Genomic DNA, 19,304 nt, shown 5'->3' with positions numbered 1-19,304 from the left:
AAGGAGGTGACATCACCCTTGCTTACAGCTGAGCACTGCCCCACTGGGCACACAGGCCAGTTTCCTCGGCCACTTACCTGTCGCAGGCCATCCGGGTTGTTTCCAAGCTTGGGCTGTTACACACTGTGCTGCTCTGAACACAGGTACACAGAGCTCTTTGCATGCTGTGTTTGTTTCCTTTGGATCAGTCCCCAGGACAGGAGCTGCTGGGTCAACCTAACAGTGTTGTTTGTTTTTTTTTGCCTCCAGGGTTATCGCTGGGGCTCGGTGCCTACACCACGAATCCACTGCTCCTGGAGGCCATTTTTTCCCATTTTGTTGCCTTGCTGTTGTCGTTATTGTTGTCATTGCTGTTGTTGCAGATAGGACAGAGAGAAATTGAGAGGATGGGGAGAGAGGGAGACAGAGAGACACCTGCAGCCCTGCTTCACCACTCCTGAAGCTTTTTCCCCTGTAGGTGGGAACCGGGAGCTCAAACCCAGGTCCTTGTGCTCTGTGATGTGATCGTTTAACCAGGTAGGTGTGCCACTGCCTGGCCCCTACCCCTCCTTGCCTCTCAGATTCTGTGTCTATCCAAAATAAATAAAATATATTAAGAAAATATTTATTTTTGCGCGAAGCGCAAGGACCAATGTTAAGGATCCCAGTTCGAGACCCCACTCCCCACCTGCAGGGGACTCGCTTCACAGGCGGTGAAGCAGGTCTGCAGGTGTCTGTCTTTCTCTCGCCCTCTGTCTTCCCCTCCTCTCTCCATTTCTCTCTGTCCTGACAACAATGACATCAGTAACAACAAGAGTAACTACAACAATAAAAAAGCAACAAAAGGGAAAATAAATATATTTTAAAAAACAGATTTTTTTAGGGGGCTGGTAGGTGGCGCAGCTGGTTTAACACACACATTACCGTGCGCAAGGACCCAGGGTTCAAGCCCCCCACTCCCCACCTGCAGGGGGAAGCTTCATGAGTGGTGAAACGGGTCTGCAGGTGTCTCTCAGCATCTCTCTCTCTCACAAACAAGTCACCGTTATATATTTAATGAGAACAGAGCCCTGCTCAACTCTGGCTGATGGTGGATATGGGAATTGAACTTTGGACCTGAGTCTGGAACTATGAATCCACTGCTCCTGGCGCCCACTTTTTCTATATTATTGGATAGAGACAGAGAAATTGAGCGGGGAGGTGGGGAAAGAGACAGAGAGACACCTGCAGCCCTGCTTCACCACCTGTAAAGCTTCCCCCTCAAACTCGGGTCCTTTTGCTTAGTGCTCTGTGTGGGAGTATTAGTACTGTCTGCCTCTTTTTCCCTTTAAGGAGGACATGCATATTGCTGCTACTCTGTCCGCTCTGGTTTTCAGTGCTGAGTTGTGGAATGACCCCGGAGCCCAGCGTCAGCGGTCCGGACTGAGCAACTCCCTTAAGCAGTGTCTTCTGCCTTGAGAGGGAGATAGCACAGCCCTGCTCCTCCCCGCTCAGGATTTCCCCGTTCCTGACAGCCACGTGGTGCTGGGTTCAAATCCAGGGCACATGCGCCAGCAGAGCATCCCAGCCCTCCCGCCACACCCACAGCCTGCATGTCCTGCTCACAGGGGACGGAGGGGTGCGTCCACCGAGACTCTGTCCCTTGTCATCAGAGGGCCTGCCCTCCCTCTACGTGACCCCAGGCAGGGACGCCGAGTGAAAGGATCCCAAATCCCAGCAAGTCTGCCTGCCCCCAGGGTGACACACGGAGGGATGGAAGTAGCTGTGGCTTTAATTCCGGTCAGGACCCCCCCACCCCCCGGCCACCCCATGACGGTTACAAAAATAAATCTGTCCCTGGCGGCAGCCCTTGTCACATCTCCGAGTCGGCGTACATGCCGTTGATGAGATAGTCCACCTGCGTGTAGTCCTTGCGCGAGTAGCTCTCGTAGGCCTGCAGGCCGAGCAGCGCCAGCGCCCCAAGCAGCAGCAGCACGCCCAGCACCAGCACCGCCAGCAGCAGGCTCCGGCTCACCGCCGCGGGGCCAAGCGGCTGGGTGCTCACCACCAGGTACCGGCCCTGGCTGCTCGGCGGGCTCCCGTCTGCGCTTGCCGGCGTGGGCGCCCCTGAGCTCCCCAGGCTCAGCCCGGCAGGGGTGGTGCTGGCCTCAGGGGTGGGCGGCAGGGGCGTCTGGGGCCTGGGGGTCCCCTGGGTAGGGGGCGTGGGTTCCGCTGCAGGGCTTGGACTGGGGGCTGGTGTCTGGGCATGTATGTGGGTGGAGGTGCCCACTGTCGAGGGCCCATGAGTGACAGAAGGGAGGGTGGTGGACCCCACCGTTGTGGGTCCATGAATCCTGGAGGTGGAGTTGGTGGACCCCACTGTTGTGGCTCCATGAACCTTGGGAGTGGGGGTGGTGGGCCCTGCTGTTGTGGCTCCATGAACCTTGGGAGTGGGGGTGGTGGGCCCTGCTGTTGTGGCTCCATGAACCTTGGGAGTGGGGGTGGTGGGCCTTCCTGTTGTGGCTCCATGAACCTTGGGAGTGGGGGTGGTGGGCCCTGCTGTTGTGGCTCCATGAACCTTGGGAGTGGGGATGGTGGGCCCCGCCGTTGTGGGTCCATGAACCTCAGAAGTGGGGGTGGTGGGCCCCGCCGTTGTGGCTCCATGAACCTTGGAAGTGGGGGTGGTGGGCCCTGTTGTTGTGGCTCCATGAACCTCGGAAGTGGGGGTGGTGGGACCCTGGGTTGTGTTCAAGGTGGTGGAGCCTGGCCCACTCTTGTTGGTCGCAGGGCCGGCAGTGGTGGCCTGTGTGACAGAGACTGGTGCGAACGAGTTGAGAGCTGGGAGTCCCCGCAGCGTGGAGGGGCTGGCTGAGGAGGGGCTAGGCGAGTGCTCAGAAGTATTTGGGGAGCTCAAGGGACCAGCCCTCACTGTGACACTCGAGGTGACTGGGTCAGTCGCCTTGGAGGCCGTACTCCACTGCACAGACCCAGGCCTACCTCCTGAGGGGGCTGAAGTGCCCGGCTCTGTCCTGTGTGTCATCCCTGCTAAGGCCGCAGCAGAGCTGGAGCTGAGGACGGACGTCACCAATGTTGGTGTGACTGGAGTTGTGGCCAAGGCCAGAGTCTCCAAGGTCCCGCTGGAGGTCCTGGGCCCGATCCCTGAGGAAGCATTCTCACTGACTCCATGCTCCTGACTGCTGCTGAGGACCGAGGTGCCTTAAATGCGGGGGAGAGAGTCACGAGTCACCCTCGGGCCCAGAGCAGAGGCCAGTCGGCCAGCGGTGGTGTGAGTGTGTGGGACACTTGATTCAATTCATTCCCGGGGGGGGGGGGAGGGGTCATAAGAAGGAGGGGCTGGGTGGTGCTGTGCTGGATAGAACACAGACCTTATGATGCACAAGGACCTGGGTTCAAGCCCAAGGCTCCCACCTGCTACTTCATAAGCAGTGGAGAGCAGTGTTGCAATGTCTCTCAACGCCCCCCCCATTTCTCTGTCTCTATCAGTAAAAAATAATAAATGAAAGAAAAAGCCGTGGGTTCTAACTCTGGACTCATGCACGATGGAGTGGGGCAATGAGGTCTCTCCTTCTTTCTCTTTAAAAATATAAATTGCCCCGGTTCTGCACCTGCAGAGGAGTCGCTTCCCAGGCGGTGAAGCAGGTCTGCAGGTGTCTGTCTTTCTCTCCCCCTCTCTGTCTTCCCCTCCTCTCTCCATGTCTCTCTGTCCTAGCCAACAACGACGACATCAATAACAACAACAGCTACAACAGTAAAAAGGGAATAAATAAGTAAATATTTTAAACATAATAAATTTAAGGGGCTGGGTGGTGGTGCACCTGGTTGAGTGCACACGTTACAGTGCACAAGGACCTGGGTTCAAGCCCCCAGGTCCCACTTGAATGGGGAAAGCTTCACAAGCGGTGAAACAGGTCTGCAGGTGTCTGTCTCTCTCCCCCTCTATGTCCCCATTCCCTCTCGATTTCTGGCGGTCTCTATCCAATTAATTATAAATACAGATAATAATAAAAAATAAAAATAACAATAAATTTAAAACCAGGGCTGAGAGTTGGGGAGATAGTATAATGATTTTGCATAAAGACTGTCATGCCTAGGGGCCAGGAGGTGGCACACCTGGCTAAGCACACATTACAGTGTGCAAGGACCCAGGTTCAAGCCCCCACCTGTAGGGGGCAGAGCTTGACAAGTGGTGAAGCAGGGCTGCAAGTGTCTCTCTGCCTCTCTGCCTTTCTACCTCCCCCCGCCCTCTCAACTTCTCTCTGTCTCTATCCAGTAATAAATAAATAAAAATGTTAAAACACACAAAAAAAGACTGTCATGCTAAGGCACCAAAGTTCCCGGGTTCAACCCCCAGCACCACCATAAGCTGGAGCTGAGCAGGGCTCTGGGAAAGAAAGAAATAAGAATGACGCGACCGGGGGTCGGGCGGTGGCACAGTGGGTTAAGCACATGTGGCGCAAAGTGCAAGGACCGGCGTAGGGATCCCGGTTCAAGCCCCCGGCTCCCCACCTGCAGGGGAGTCGCTTCACAAGTGGTGAAGCAGGTCTGCAGGTGTCTGTCTTTCTCTCCCCCTGTCTTCCCCTCCTCTCTCCATTTCTCTCTGTCCTATTCAACAACGAACAACATCAACAATGGCAATAATAATAACCACAAGGAGGCTACAACAAGGGCAACAAAAGGGGAAAAAAATGGCCTCCAGGAGCGGTGGATTCATGGTGCAGGCATCGAGCCCAGCAATAACCCTGGAGGAAAACAAAAAAAAAGGAAAAAAAAATGACACGACCAGAGCTGGCAGGCGGCTCACCCAGCACAGTGCACACCACCACGTCAGAGGAGCCAGGTCACTACACGGACCAGCTCCAAAAGCAGTGGACAGTGTCCCTCCTTTATTTCTGCCTCCAGGGTTATCTCTGGGGCTCGGCACTACAAAGTCACTGCTTCTCGCGGCCATTTTTTCCGTTTTGTTGGACGGGACAGAGAGAAATTGAGAGGGGAAGGGAAATAGAGAGGGAGACAGACACCTGCAGACCTGCTTCACCACGTGTGAAGCGTCGCCCCTGCAGGTGGGGAGCGGGGGCTCAAACCCAGATCCTCGTGAGGGACCTTGTGTTTTGTACTAGGTACACTTAACCCAGTGTGCCACCGCCCAGCCCCCATGTCTCTCCTTCTGTCTCTCCCTATCTCTAACTGTCTCTCCAGATGAAAGAAATGACCACCAGCAGCAGAGAAACTGCGGGCACCAAGCCCCTCAATGACCCTGGTAATAGTGGCGGCAACGTTATCTGTGTCGTCCTGCTGCCGGAGGCCCCAGTTTGCGTAATGGAGCCAGAGACCCTGCTGGGCCGGTCCTGACCCCAGCCCCAGCCCCAGCCCCGGGCCTTGGCTTGTGGACCCCCGTGGGTGAGGATACTGGGGTCCTCCGGCTGTGTCCAGCACTCACCTGATCCCTGGGCCCCCACTCGGCTTCTGAACGAGAGCAAGGAGGCCCCAATGAACACGAGGGCCGTCCACATTGTGCAGGTCAGCCTGGGGCTCCGGCCGGCTGCTCCCCGGGCTGCTGCTTGGTCTGGGACGCTGTGGGTGACCCGCAGATGCTGTGGCTGGTGTCCCGGGAGAGCGGGAGCGTCTCGGCGTGGTGATGGGGCAGTGGGCTGGGCAGCACCCGTCCACTTTTAAGGAGTCTCCACCCACCCTGGGAGTGGCTACTCCACCGGCCCCAAGCTCAGAGAGGGCCTCAGGGGAGAGGACGAGACTTCGCCTTCCATTACCAAGGCTTCCCTGACTTCCCTTCTGCTCAGTCACCTGTCCATCTGTCCATCCGCACATCTACCCGTCAATCCATTATCCACGTACCCATCTGTGCACCTACCCACTATACAACCATCTCCTCGCCCCTCAACCAACTGTGCACCCTTCCATCTGTCCATCGATCCCTCAACCACCATCCATCCATCCATCCCTCAACCACCCACTCATCCACCATTCCACTCACCCACTCACCCACCCTTCCATCCATCCACTCATCCGCCCACCTGCCCACCCAGTACTGCTGGGTGCTTGCTCAGAGCCCAGCGGAACCATAGCCAAGAGGTCACTGCAAGTTGGAGCAGATCCGTGACTCAGAGCCGGGACGGGCGGGGCTGGAACAGAGCCCGGAAGGGTGCACCGGAGCCTGGCTCTCGGGGATGAAGGCGGGGAGCAGAGGGGGTGTCAGGGCACACTTCCCGGCAGACACACCTGTGCCACGTTTTAAGAGGAGGATCCCCTGGTATGGGGCGGGGGCAGCAGGGCCACAGGCCCAAGGAAAGTGGATGACATCTGGATCAGAAGCTGTGGATGGGCTGGGCGGTGGCACACCAGGTGAAGCTCACATAGTACGAAGCACAGGGACTTGTGCGAGGACACACAGGGATCCAGGTTCGAGCCCTAGGCTCCCCCACCTGTGTGTGTGGGGGGTGTCACTTCACAAGCATTGAAGCAGATCTGCTGGTGTCTGTATTTCTCTCCCTGTCTATTTTCCCTCCACTCTCAATCTCTCTGTACTATCAAAAAAAAAAAAAAAAAAAGGTGAAACAAATGGCCTCCAGGAGCAGTGGATTCACAGTGCAGGCACCAAGCCCCGGGGAAAACCCTGGAGGCAAAAAAAAAAAAAAAAAAGCTGTGGGACTCCACCACTCCCAGAAGACGCACCCAGTTCTCCGAATGAAGCATAAGAGACAGAGACAGCTAGCACTGCCCACTGCTCTCTGAAGCTTCTCTTCTGTACGGTGCTCCCAAGCTGTAGGTAGGGGCTCGAACCCAGGTCCATGAGCCTAGCCAAGTGTGTGCTCTATAAGACGAACTATCTTGTTCTCTTTTTACTGTGGGCCCTGGGAATGAATACGAGGCCTCAGACACATAATATGGAAGGTCAGGTGGACTCCCTGGTCCAATTTCCCACTCTGTTTTTTTTTTTAAATACATTTGTTTTTAAATGATTATTTATTTATTCCCTTTTGTTGCCCTTGTTTTATTGTGGTAGTTATGACTGCTGTTGTTAGGTCAGAGAGAAATGGAGAGAGGAGGGGAAGACAGAGAGGGGGAGAGAAAGACAGACACCTGCAGACCTGCTTCACCGCCTGTGAAGTGACTCCCCTGCAGGTGGGGAGCCGGGGGCTCGAACCGGGATCCTTACACCAGTCCTTGCGCTTTGCACCACCTGCGCTTAACCTGCTGCACTACCGCCCAACTCCCCCCCTCCCCAAATCTTTTTCTTTACTTTTCTGTAGGCACACACATGGCCAGGCATGTCCTACCCTGTGAATTATCTTTCTGGTCCTGAATGGGGGCAGCGCAGTGATGCACCTGGCTGAGTGCACACATTACAGTGCACAAGGACCTGGGTTCAAGTCTCCAGTCCTCACCTGTGGGGAGGGGGCAGAAGCTTTACAAGTGGTGAATTTCTCTCTCCTTCGCTGTCTCCCCTCCTCTCTCAATTCCTCTCTGTCCTAGCAAATAAACTAAAGATTTCTAAATGACTCTTTTAAAAAAGCAGCCCGGTGACAGGAGCAGGTGGAGTTGCAGGGGGCAGGGAGGAGCAGTTTGGGGGCACAGAGTCCATTTCCCCTTGCCACGCAGACCCCCAGCAGATGTGGGTCATCTCATTCCTGTGTGGAACCACCTCTACTCGGTCCCTTCTTGCCTGGGGGTAGGGGGGGGTCGGACCACAGGCCCCAACACTCACCAGCAGTGGCTGCTCAGGGCACGTCCCCAGGCCTGGCAGTGTCCTCCTGGCAGTGCCGCGGGTCAGGCAGCACGAGGTGGGCAGACGAGGGCTCGCTGGAGCGCCCCTGAGCCATGGCCTGCATGGAGGACACGACTGGTGACCCAAGTGGTTAGGCTGTGAGCAGGAGCACATGTCCTTAGACGGACGAGGCTGTGGGGACACCACGTGGCCCAGCCCCCGGGTCGCTCCACAGACTGCAGGGCACAGAGCAACTTCCCTACTCACGGGGCAGGGAACGCGGCTTCCCAGGGACCCGGCGAGTCTCCAGAGGAACCAGCAAGGACATTAACTAGCAGAAGTAGCGGCTGGAGCACTGGAGCCTCAAGCATGAGGTTCTGAGTTCGACTCCAGGCACTGCACCTGCCAGAGTGATGCTCTGCTTCTCTCTCTCTCTCTCATGCTAACAGACACACTAATCTTCAACGGTAATGATGAGGATAATAACAACAACCGAGATTCTCTTTTGGTGTTGCTCAGGCCAATGCAGGAGCTCAGAGCGGTCCGACACCCCCAGAGGCAGGGACTAAGCACGCGCACCGTGCACACAGTCAGACGTGCGGTCAGCCCAGTCCTCCCCCTGCACACACACTGGCTCCTATCCCTGCATACTCACTCCTGGCCAGAGAGATAAGCTTGGCTCTGGTCAGGGGTCAGCTCAGGCCCCTCCCACAGACCCCCCCCCCCCCGTGACCTTATCTCTCTAGCATGGCTGCCCCTCCCTCCATGTGGGGACCTGCATCATTCTGCAGAGGCTTTTCGTGAACCTGAGAATCATTATTCCCCGAGCCCTCCCTCCCTCCGTGGGGGCTGGCCCAGGACCCCAGGAGAGGGGGGAGGCCCCACCCCAGGGCACTAGAGGCAGAAAGGAGGCAGGAAAGGAGGCCTCAGGCAGGAGAGGCTAACAGGAGGGAACAGAGTCAGCCCTGCATGGAGGCCAGGGCGGACGCAGGCACAGCGCAGGCTGGTCCTGGGGGCACCCCCTTCCCAGACGGCAGCTCCCCTCCAGTTCTGCAGGGAAGGCCGGCACCCTCTGGAGTCTGGTGATGCTCCTCTGTGGGAGAGGCCCCCTGGGCTGTGGCCTGGGCGTCAACTTCCTGGTCCCTTTCTGTCTGTTCTGTGCCAGGTGCAGGTGCCAGGAAACTGGACCCCAAGCTGCTTAGCACCTCGCTCAGGCCCTGTGGTCTCACCCAGGGCTCTGAGGGCTGGTTGAGGAGCCCCAGCTGTCACTCCCACTTTCCACAACGCCACTGACACCTCCTAAGAGCAGCCGCGTGGCCCCAGACGGTGGCCAGGTAAGGCTCACCCACGGACACCCGACTGCCTGAACTTTGGCCGCAGAGTCCAAGAAGCAAGGTGTGAGTGTACAGCGCTCCCTGGGGACACGTCCTCACCCAGGGGTGCTGGCAGCTGCCTAGTCACATTGCTGGTTCCTGGAGTGACATCACAGGGTGCCTGGAAGCGCGGGGATGCGGGGCTGGCAGCAGCATGCTGGCGGGGCCAGTGTGCACTGCTCTGCGGCTAACCCCACATTGCTCTGCTCGTGTAGGACTCAGAAAGGCACAGCGACAATCTTTCCCTAGATGGGTGTCACCAAAATTCCAGAGTAGCTTCCTCTGGCAGGAAAGACATCTGCATGGCAGAGCACAGGGGTTTATGCTCCGAGCTGGAGCTGGAGCTGGAGCAGGACAGGTGGGTCCTGAGCCCTGTTGCTGACATGCACGGCTCGCCAGCCAAGGGCCTGGGATGGGGGGCGACCTGCTTCTCTCCAGGCTCCACTCTGGCCCTGGCCTTCCATTCCCTCCATTAGGAGGGCGCCTGCTTGTGGCTTCCCCTCCCGACTGGGTCCCGAGCCCTGGATTATTAGTAAGTGACTCCCTCTCTCCCACTCCTCCCCGCACACTCCACCTGGCCCCCCTCCAGGCCCCCACCCGCCCTCCATGCCTGTTCCATGCCCCGCTCCATGCTCCATGCCCGCTCCAGTGCACTATGCCCACTCCAGTGCACTATGCCCGCTCCATGCTCCCTTCATGCTTTATGCCCGCTCCATGCCCACTCCATGCTCCATGCCCGCTCCATACCCACTCCATGCTCCATGCTCCCTTCATGCTCCATACCCGCTCCATACCCACTCCATGCTCTATGCCCGCTCCATAACCACTCCATGCTCCATACCCACTCCATGCTCCATGCCCGCTCCATGCTCCATGCCCGCTCCATAACCACTCCATGCTCCATACCCACTCCATGCTCCATGCTCCCTTCATGCTCCATGCCTGCTCCATACCCACTCCATGCTCCATGCCCGCTCCATGCTCCATGCCCGCTCCAAGCTCCATGCCCACTCCATGCTCCACGCCTGCTCCATACCCACTCCATGCTCCATGCCCGCTCCAAGCTCCATGCCCGCTCCAAGCTCCATGCCCGCTTCATGCTCCATGCCCGCTCCATGCTCCATGCCCGCTCCATGCTCCATGCCCGCTCCATGCTCCATGCTCCATGCCCGCTCCAAGCTCCATGCCCGCTCCATGCTCCATGCCCGCTCCATGTTCCATGCTCCATGCCCGCTCCATGCTCCATACCCACTCCATGCTCCATGCCCGCTTCATGCTCCATGCCCACTCCATGCTCCATACCCACTCCAAGCTCCATGCCCACTCCATGCTCCATACCCACTCCAAGCTCCATGCCCGCTCCATGCTCCATGCCCGCTCCAAGCTCCATGCCCGCTCCATGCTCCATGCCCGCTCCATGCTCCATGCCCGCTCCATGCTCCATGCCCGCTCCATGCTCCATGCCCGCTCCATGCTCCATGCTCCATGCCCGCTCCAAGCTCCATGCCCGCTCCATGCTCCATGCCCGCTCCATGTTCCATGCTCCATGCCCGCTCCATGCTCCATACCCACTCCATGCTCCATGCCCGCTTCATGCTCCATGCCCACTCCATGCTCCATACCCACTCCAAGCTCCATGCCCACTCCATGCTCCATACCCACTCCAAGCTCCATGCCCGCTCCATGCTCCATGCCCGCTCCAAGCTCCATGCCCGCTCCATGCTCCATGCCCGCTCCATGCTCCATGCTCCATGCCCGCTCCATGCTCCATGCTCCATGCCCGCTCCAAGCTCCATGCCCGCTCCAAGCTCCATGCTCCATACCCACTCCAAGCTCCATGCCCGCTCCATGCCCCATGCCCGCTCCATGCTCCATGCCCGCTCCATGCTCCATGCCCGCTCCAAGCTCCATGCTCCATACCCACTCCAAGCTCCATGCTCCATGCCCGCTCCAGTGCACCATGTGTCCTCCAACCGCCCCGTCAGCTCGCTGCTCCCGTCCCTCCTCCAGTCCTCATGCCCCATCTCCCCACTGCTGCCCGAAGCCCCCATTGGCCCTCCTGCCCCCGTCCCCACCTCTTTCCGTCCCCAGCCGGCTCGGGCCGGCGTGACAAGCCCTCCCCCGACGGCAGCGCGAGCCCCTCACCCGGGCGCGGCAGCCTTGCTGGCCAGGACGTGGCCAGAGCGGAGCCAGGACCCAGGGGCAGCGGCGCCCGCCCGCCCGGCCCGCCCGGGCCCGCCCCGGAGGTGACGTCAGACCAGGGCGTGGCCCGCGGAGCCGGAAGCGGGCCGGAACTGGGCGTGGCCTCGGGGACGCCCCGCCCCCCGGAGCCGGCCGGAAGTTGCTCTCGGGTTGGGGGCTCTCTGGCGGAAGTGGCGGGTGTCGGGATTCGGACCTGCGGTGACCGGGGCCGGGGCCGTGTCGCGTCACGTGGGGTGGCCCCTGAGCTTCCGCCGGCGGTCCCGGCTCGCTCCGGCAGCCCACCCTGCAGGTGTCCGAGCGGGCGATGCAGCCGGGCCTTCCTCGGGCGCAGGGGCCGCAGCTGGCGGTGCGCGAGGACCTGGGTTCGAGCCCCTGGACCGCACCTTCAAGGGGCCAGCTTTGCGAGTGGTGAAGCGGGGCTGCGGGTGTCTCTCTGTCCCCCTTTATTATTGACATATGGATTTATTCTCTTTTGTTGCCCTTGTTGTTTTATTGTTGTAGTGATTCTTTTAAAAAAATATTTATTTATTTTCCCTTTTTGTTGCCCTTTTTTTTTATTCTTGTAGTTATTATTGTTGTTGTTGTTGATGCCATCATTGTGGGACAGGACAGAGAGACATGGAGAGAGGAGGGGAAGACAGAGGAGGAGAGAAAGACAGACACCTGCAGACCTGCTTCACCGCCTGGGAAGCGACTCCCCTGCAGGTGGGGAGCCGGGGGCTCGAACCAGGATCCTCACGCCGGTCCCTGCGCTTCGCGCCACCTGCGCTGAACCCCCTGCGCCGCCGCCCGGCTCCCTTGTCTCTCCTTTTCTATCTCCCCTCCCCTCTCACTTTCTGTCTCTATCCTATAAATAAATAATTATTTTTAGGGCTGGGCGGTGGCGCACCTGGTTGAGCGCACGTGTTACAGGGCACAAGGACCCAAGTTCGAGGCCCCGGTCCCCACCGGCAGGGGGAGTGGTGAAGCAGGGCTGCGGGTGTCTCTCTGTCTCTCTCCCTTCCTATCACTGCCTTCCCTCTCAATTTCCGGCTGTCTCTATCTAATAAATAAATAAAGATGTAAAAAAAAGGAAGAGGCTTTGGATGTCACAAGCTCTCTGACCCAGTCCCAGTATCCGGCAGACCCGCGCTGGTCACCCCAAATCCCAGATCAAAACCAAAGCCTGTGAAGAGTGGAAGGTTTCAGGGTGTAAGCCCAAAGCCTTTATTTTCAAGTTAAAATAAATAAAAGTCGGGAGTCGGGCGGTAGCACAGCAGGTTAAACGCACGTGGTGCAAAGCCCAAGGACCGGCATAAGGATCCCGGTTCGAGCCCCCGGCTCCCCACCTGCAGGGGAGTCGCTTCACAGGCGGTGAAGCAGGTCTGCAGGTGTCTGTCTTTCTCTCCCCCTCTCTGTCTTCCCCTCCTCTCTCCATTTCTCTGTCCTATCCAACAACGACAAGAATAACTACAACAACAACAATAAAACAAGGGGAACAAAAGGGAATAAATAAACATTCTTTAAAAAAAAGAAAGAAAAAGACTTTAAAAAATAATAAATAAATAAAGTCGAGACAGGGTGCCAGTCCCCGTTCAGGCAACAGATGCCCGGTTAGCTTCGCGGGCCGGAGAGAGACAACCAGGAACTCATGGCTGAGCGGAAGGCAATCCAGTGTTTTTCATCAGAAAAGGATCTGCCTTTAAATATCTTCTAAGATGGAAGTGGTAGGGTGGGAAACAGGAAGTACGAAATAAGGGGACAGAGTGGAAAAAGAGCACGAACCAGTGGGGATTAAACCAGTGCGGGTCTCAAACAAAACAATGATGATGTAAATAGACCACAGCGTTCAGCAGTGCAAGCAAACCTAACGTGATGATCAAAACAGAAGGGGTCTTAGAAGCAGACCAACAACAGGGGACAGACACCACAGCACAGCCGGTCCATCTGGGGCAGCTCCCCCCCACTGTCCCTGCTACTGATAAGGAGTACTTCTCCCATTGGGTAGTAGTACTCTGCAAAGTATGGAAGAGACTGGAGCCGCAGGTGGACAAAGATGAAAGGGGTTTATTTCGGCCATGCCAAGAGCCCAGTTAGCACTGGGAACCCAAGGCCGGAATGGAGAACACAGCTGATGATCCCTTCAGTCTGGGCGGGGTTGTGTGACATTGATTGCAGAAGCAAGACCAGCAGCCATGAGCTCATTTTAGATGGGGAATTTCCAAGGAGTGGCCCTGGGTTTCTGGAGGGGTGGTGGTGGTGAGTGGACCAGCACTCAGACATGTAGGTCCAGAGAGCAGGCCTGGCGTTTCCCAGTAAGGGAAGAGCAAGATTGGTAAGCGAGCTAGCTTATCTGTGGGGTCCGCACTTTACAGCCATTTAAACAAGTCTGGACATGTCCAGAGTAGAACACTCTTTAATAGTTTGTCACATTCTGTAAGCACTTTAATACACTTTTATTTACTTATTTTTAAAGATTTATTTGTTTATTAATGAGAAAGATAGAAGAGAAAGAACCAGACATCACTCAGGTACATGTACTGCCGGGGATTGAATTTAGGACCTCGTTTTTTGTTTTTGGTTTTTTAAAACTTATTTATTTCCCCTTTTGTTGCCCTTGTTGTTGTTTTTATTGTTGTTGTAGTTATCACTGTTGTTGTTGATGTTGTCGTCCTTGGATAGGACAGAGAGAAATGGAGAGAGGAGGGGAAGACAGAGAGGGGGAGAGAAAGACAGACACCTGCAGACCTGCTTCACCACCTGGGAAGCGACTCCCCTGCAGGTGGGGAGCCGGGGGCTCTAACCGGGATCCTTACACCTGTCCTTGCACTTTGCGCCTACTAAAACTCTTTACTAAAACTGAATTATTGGCGATTCCCTCTCACCCCCATGTGGTTTCATGGTTTGAACCTTGAGCCTTGCGCAAGTTCAGGGCCCTGCTCTGCTGGCTGTGCTGTCTCCTGGCCACTCAGAAGGTTTTGTTCAGCAGCCTTGAGGCTGAAGCTGAACGTGGGTTTGCCGCCGCTCCGTGCTGCAGGGACCGAGCACGATTACACCTGCTTTCGCAAGAAGAGAAAGGCTCTTAACTGCAGTGTGGAATGCCACGGAGGAGGAGGAATGCTCAGACCTATGGCCCCACCCGCCTCTTTCAGACAATTATTTACAGATGGAGGGGTTAGAAGCTTCTGTCTTACATATCACTGGAAAAACAGTAAAGGGGGGTGGGTAGGGCAAACATGTTGGGGCCTCGAGGCCATTGGGCCATCGATTTTGGGTCGAGATGGTTATCCATGCATGTCTACCTTGTAACAGGATTTAGTCTCTGCTGTTTGCCCCGAGGGCACAATGCTAGGAGGACCACAGGCATGCACCTTTCTGCTTGTTGTTCTTTCTTTGCAAATTCAGTTTTACCATGATTTCAAAAGCCAAACTGCTTATTATCTTTTGCCTGACCCAGTTAACAATGCCCAGTGACCCAGTCCAGGGTTTCAGGGTCTCCTAAGTAGGAAAGTAAACCAGACACAAAGATCAAGGGTTACAGAGACAGAACCCGCTCTCTGAGGGCACCCGGAGTTGTCGCCACTGGTTCAGACTCATGGTTTCAAGCAATGTGGAACTTAGTGCCTGCAAGAGCCTTGCTCAGAGTTAGTCACTTGGGAGAGCTTGCGAAGACAGTAGCCTTTGGCTTTCTGTTTGCCTTCGTTCCCTCAACTGCATCAGGTCTAACATGCAAAAGGCAGTGTCTGTGTTCACGTGGGCAGTGGAAATGGACCCTCAGCGTGGCTGTTGATTTGTGCTTTGACTTCCTTTTTTTTTTTTTTTTTAAAGATTTTTATTTTTATTTCTGAGAAACATAGGAGGAGAGAGAAAGAACCAGACATCGCTCTGGCACATGTGCTGCCGGGGATCGAACTCGGGACCTCATGCTTGAGGGTCCAAAGTTTTATCACTACGCCACCTCCCCGACCACTGACTTTCTTTTTTGCCTTCAGAGTGGCTACTGGGACTCAGAGCTGGCACAGAGAATCCACTGCTCCTATCAGCCATTTCCCCCCATTTTATTGGCTAGAACAGAGAGAACTTGAGAGAGGAGAGAGAGACAGAGAGGGAGAGAAAGCAAGATAGACACCTGCAGACCTGCTTCACCATTTGTGAAGCATTCCCCTTGAAAGTGGTGAGCCAAGGCCTTGAACCCAGATCCTTGTGGAGTGGGTCCTTGAACTTAGTACTGTGTGCTTAACTGGGTATGCCACCGCCCGACACCCTGCTTTGACTTCCTCAAAACTTAGCGTACATGACTCTGTTTTCATTCTTTTTGGGGCAAAATTGGGACTTTTTTTTTTTCTTCCTGAAAAGGGTGAACTTGTAACCGTGCAAGAGGGACTCCAATTCATTTTGTAACTTCATTACTGTGCAGTAGGCATGGCCTTCATCCTGGGCCTTGCCTACTGTCTCTCTTGGCCTTGATAACCCTCTCCATGGCCTTCCCTCCAGGCTGCTCCATGTTACTTTTTTCCAGGTCTTAGCTGCTTAGAAAATAAATGCATGGGAGTCGGGCGGTAGCGCCGTGGGTTAAGCGCAGGTGGCTCAAAGCGCAAGGACCGCCTCAAGGATCCCGGTTTGAGCCCCCGGCTCCCCACATGCAGGGGACTCTTCACAGGCGGTGAAGCAGGTCTGCAGGTGTCTGTCTTTCTCTCCCCCTCTGTCTTCCCCTCCTCTCTCCATTTCTCTCTCTGTCCTATCCAACAACGACAACATCAACAACAATAATAACTACAACAATAAAACAACAAGGGCAACAAAAGGGAATAAATAAATATTTTTTAAAAAGAAAAAAATGCATTTCTAATTGCATGTGTATGCATGTGTGTGTGTGATAAGCCAGGGAGGGGGCTGGCTGCAGATAGGTAGCAAAGAGCAGATAAGAAATGTCTGTGAGGTGGTCCGGGAGGTGGCGCAGTGGATAAAGCACTGAACTCTCAAGCATGAGGTCCTGAGTTCAACACCGGCAGCAAATGTACCAGAGTGATGTCTGGTTCTCTCTGTCCCCTTCTGTCTTCATGAATAAATAAATAAAATCTTAAAAGAAAAAAAAGTCTGTGAAGGTGGAGGGGAGATAGCATAATGGTTATCCAAAGAAACTCTCGTGCCTGAAGCTCCAAAGCTTCAATACCCTGCACCACCATAAGCCAGAGCTGAGCAGTGCTCTGGTAAAAAAAATAAATAGGGAGTCGGGCAGTAGCACAATGGGTTAAGCGCAGGTGGTGCAAAGCACAAGGACCGGCGGAAGGATCCCGGTTTGAGCCCCTGGCTCCCCACCTGCAGGGGGGTCGCTTCACAGGCGGTGAAGCAGGTCTGCAGGTGTCTGTCTTTCTCTCCCCCTCTCTGTCTTCCCCTCCTCTCTCCATTTCTCTCTGTCCTATCCAACAACAACAACAAAATCAACTACAACAATAATAACTAAACAAGGGCAACAAAAGGGAAAATAAATAGAAATATAACAAAACAAAAACAAAAAACCACAATGCCTGCCCTACAGAGTGCACAGGTGGATGGAATGAAATTTCAAGTGTGCAAAAAAAATATATCACAGATGTTAACTGACTTCCTGTCCCACTCATGTTAGCTGGCAGCACTAGGGAGGAAGGGAAGCAGCTCCACCGTAACAACCCTGCTTTTTTTAAAAAAAAATTTTATATTTATTTTCCCTTTTGCTGCCCCTGTTGCTTTTCATTGTTGTTGTAGTTATTGTTGTTGTTGTTACTAACATCATTGTTGTTGGACAGGACAGAGAGAAATGGAGAGAGGAGGGGAAGACAGAGAGGGGGAGAGAAAGACAGACACCTGCAGACCTGCTTCACCGCCTGGGAAGCGACTCCCCTGCAGGTGGGGAGCTGGGGGCTCGAACCGGGATCCTCACGCCGGTCCCTGCGCTTTGTGCCTCCTGCGCTTAACCTGCTGCGCTGCTGCCCGACTCCCGTTACCCCTGCTTTTTTTTTTTTTTTCTTTTTTATTTAAGAAAGGATTAATTAACAAAACCATAGGGTAGGAGGGGTACAACCCCACACAATTCCCACCGCCCAATCTCCATATCCCACCCCCTCCCCCGATAGCTTTCCCATTCTCTATCCCTCTGGGAGCATGGACCCAGGGTCATTGTGGGTTGCAGAAGGTAGAAGGTCTGGCTTCTGTCATTGCTTCCCCGCTGAACATGGGCGTTGACTGGTCGGTCCATACTCCCAGTCTGCCTCTCTCTTTCCCTAGTAGGGTGGGTCTCTGGGGAAGCTGAGCTCCAGGACACATTGGTGGGGTCTTCAATCCAGGGAAGCCTGGCCGGCATCCTGATGACACCTGGAACCTGGTGACTGAAAAGAGAGTTAACATACAAAGCCAAACAAATTGTTGAGCAATCATGGACCCAAAGCTTGGAAAAGTGGAGAGGAAGTATTAGGGAGGTACTCACTGCTAACTCTAGTGTACTTCTGCTTTCTTACTTTGGTGCCATACTCCAAACTCAGTCAATTTCTGCTTTGCGTTTCTACTTCTTTTTTTTTTTTTTTACATGCATAACGTTCCCCAGATTCCCATTTAACAATACAACCCCCACTATTTCATTCATCATTTTTCATGGACCTGTATTCTCCCCACCCACCCACCCACCCCAGAGTCTTTTACTTTGGTGTAATACTCCAATTCCATTTCAGGCTCGACTTGTGTTTTCTTTTCTAATCTTGTTTTTCAACTTCAGCCTGAGAGTGAGATCATCCCATATTCATCCTTCTGTTTCTGACTTATTTCACTCAACATGATTTTTTCAAGGTCCATCCAAGATCGCCTGAAAACGGTGAAGTCACCATTTTTTACAGCTGAGTAGTATTCCATTGTGTATATATACCACAACTTTCTCAGCCACTCATCTGTTGTTGGACACCTGGGTTGCTTCCAGGTTTTGGCTATTACAAATTGTGCTGCCAAGAACATAGGTGTACACAGATCTTTTTGGATGGGTGTGTTGGGTTCCTTAGGATCTATCCCCAGGAGAGGAATTGCAGGGTCATAGGGTAGGTCCATTTCTAGCCTTCTGAGAGTTCTCCAGACTGTTCTCCACAGAGGTTGGACCCATTGACATTCCCACCAGCAGTGCAGGAGGGTTCCTTTGACCCCACACCCTCTCCAGCATTTGCTGCTGTTACCTTTTCTGATGTGTGACATTCTCACAGGAGTGAAGTGATATCTCATTGTTGTCTTGATTTGCATTTCTCTGACAATCAGAGACTTGGAGCATTTTTTCATGTGTATCTCGGCCTTTTGGATCTCTTCTGTGGTGAATATTCTGTCCAAGTCCTCCCCCCATTTTTGGATGGGGTTATTTGTTGTCTTGTTGAGTCTGGCAAGCTCTTTATATATGTTGGTTATTAAACTCTTATCTGATGTATGGCATGTAAAGATCTTCTCCCATTCTGTGAGGGGTCTCTTGATTTGGGTAGTGGTTTCTTTTGCTGTGAAGAAGCTTTTTAATTTGATGTAGTCCCATAGGTTTATACTTGCCTTAGTCTTCCTTGTAATTGGATTCATTTCATTGAAAAGGTCTTTAAAATTTATGCGGAAAAGAGTTCTGCCAATATTTTCCTCTAAGTATCTGATAGTTTCTGGTCTAACATCCAAGTCCTTGATCCACTTGGAATTTACTTTTGTATTTGGTGAAATACAGTGATTCAGTTTCATTCTTCTGCATGTTTCAACCCATTGTTTCCAACACCATTTGTTGAAGAGACTCTGCTTTCCCCATGTAATAGTCTGGGCCCCTTTGTCAAAGATTAGATGTCCATACGTGTGGGGCCTCATTTCTGGGCTCTCAATTCTATTCCACTGGTCAGTGTGTCTAGTCATGTTCCAGTACCAAGCAGTTTTGATGACAATGACCCTATAATACAGTTTGAGATCTGGCGGTGTGATGCCTCCGGTTCTGTTCTTTTTTCTCAAGATTGTTTTGGCAATTCTAGGTCTTTTCTGGTTCCAGATAAACATTTGTAGCATTTTTTCTATTCTCC

The 19,304-nt window shown here is 54.2% G+C and overlaps 1 protein-coding gene across 1 annotated transcript; it reads right to left on the bottom strand.

Moving 5' to 3' along the window:
- Positions 1-1,732: 1,732 nt before the first annotated feature.
- Positions 1,733-11,314, bottom strand: C17H11orf24 (chromosome 17 C11orf24 homolog). The gene is made up of 5 exons (XM_060177294.1): positions 11,218-11,314; positions 7,700-7,855; positions 5,417-5,627; positions 2,672-3,174; positions 1,733-2,581 (listed from the first exon to the last, which is right to left on the bottom strand). The coding sequence occupies exons 3-5, from the start codon at positions 5,487-5,489 to the stop codon at positions 1,832-1,834; spliced, it is 1,326 nt and encodes a 441-aa protein (XP_060033277.1). The 5' UTR covers positions 5,490-5,627; positions 7,700-7,855; positions 11,218-11,314; the 3' UTR covers positions 1,733-1,831.
- Positions 11,315-19,304: the final 7,990 nt, after the last annotated feature.

The sequence above is a fragment of the Erinaceus europaeus genome, chromosome 17 (genome assembly GCF_950295315.1).
Source record: "Erinaceus europaeus chromosome 17, mEriEur2.1, whole genome shotgun sequence".
Classification (NCBI taxonomy): Eukaryota; Metazoa; Chordata; class Mammalia; order Eulipotyphla; family Erinaceidae; genus Erinaceus; species Erinaceus europaeus.
The sequence above is the reverse complement of the archived record's forward strand: the minus strand, read 5'-3'. Positions and strand labels throughout refer to the sequence as shown.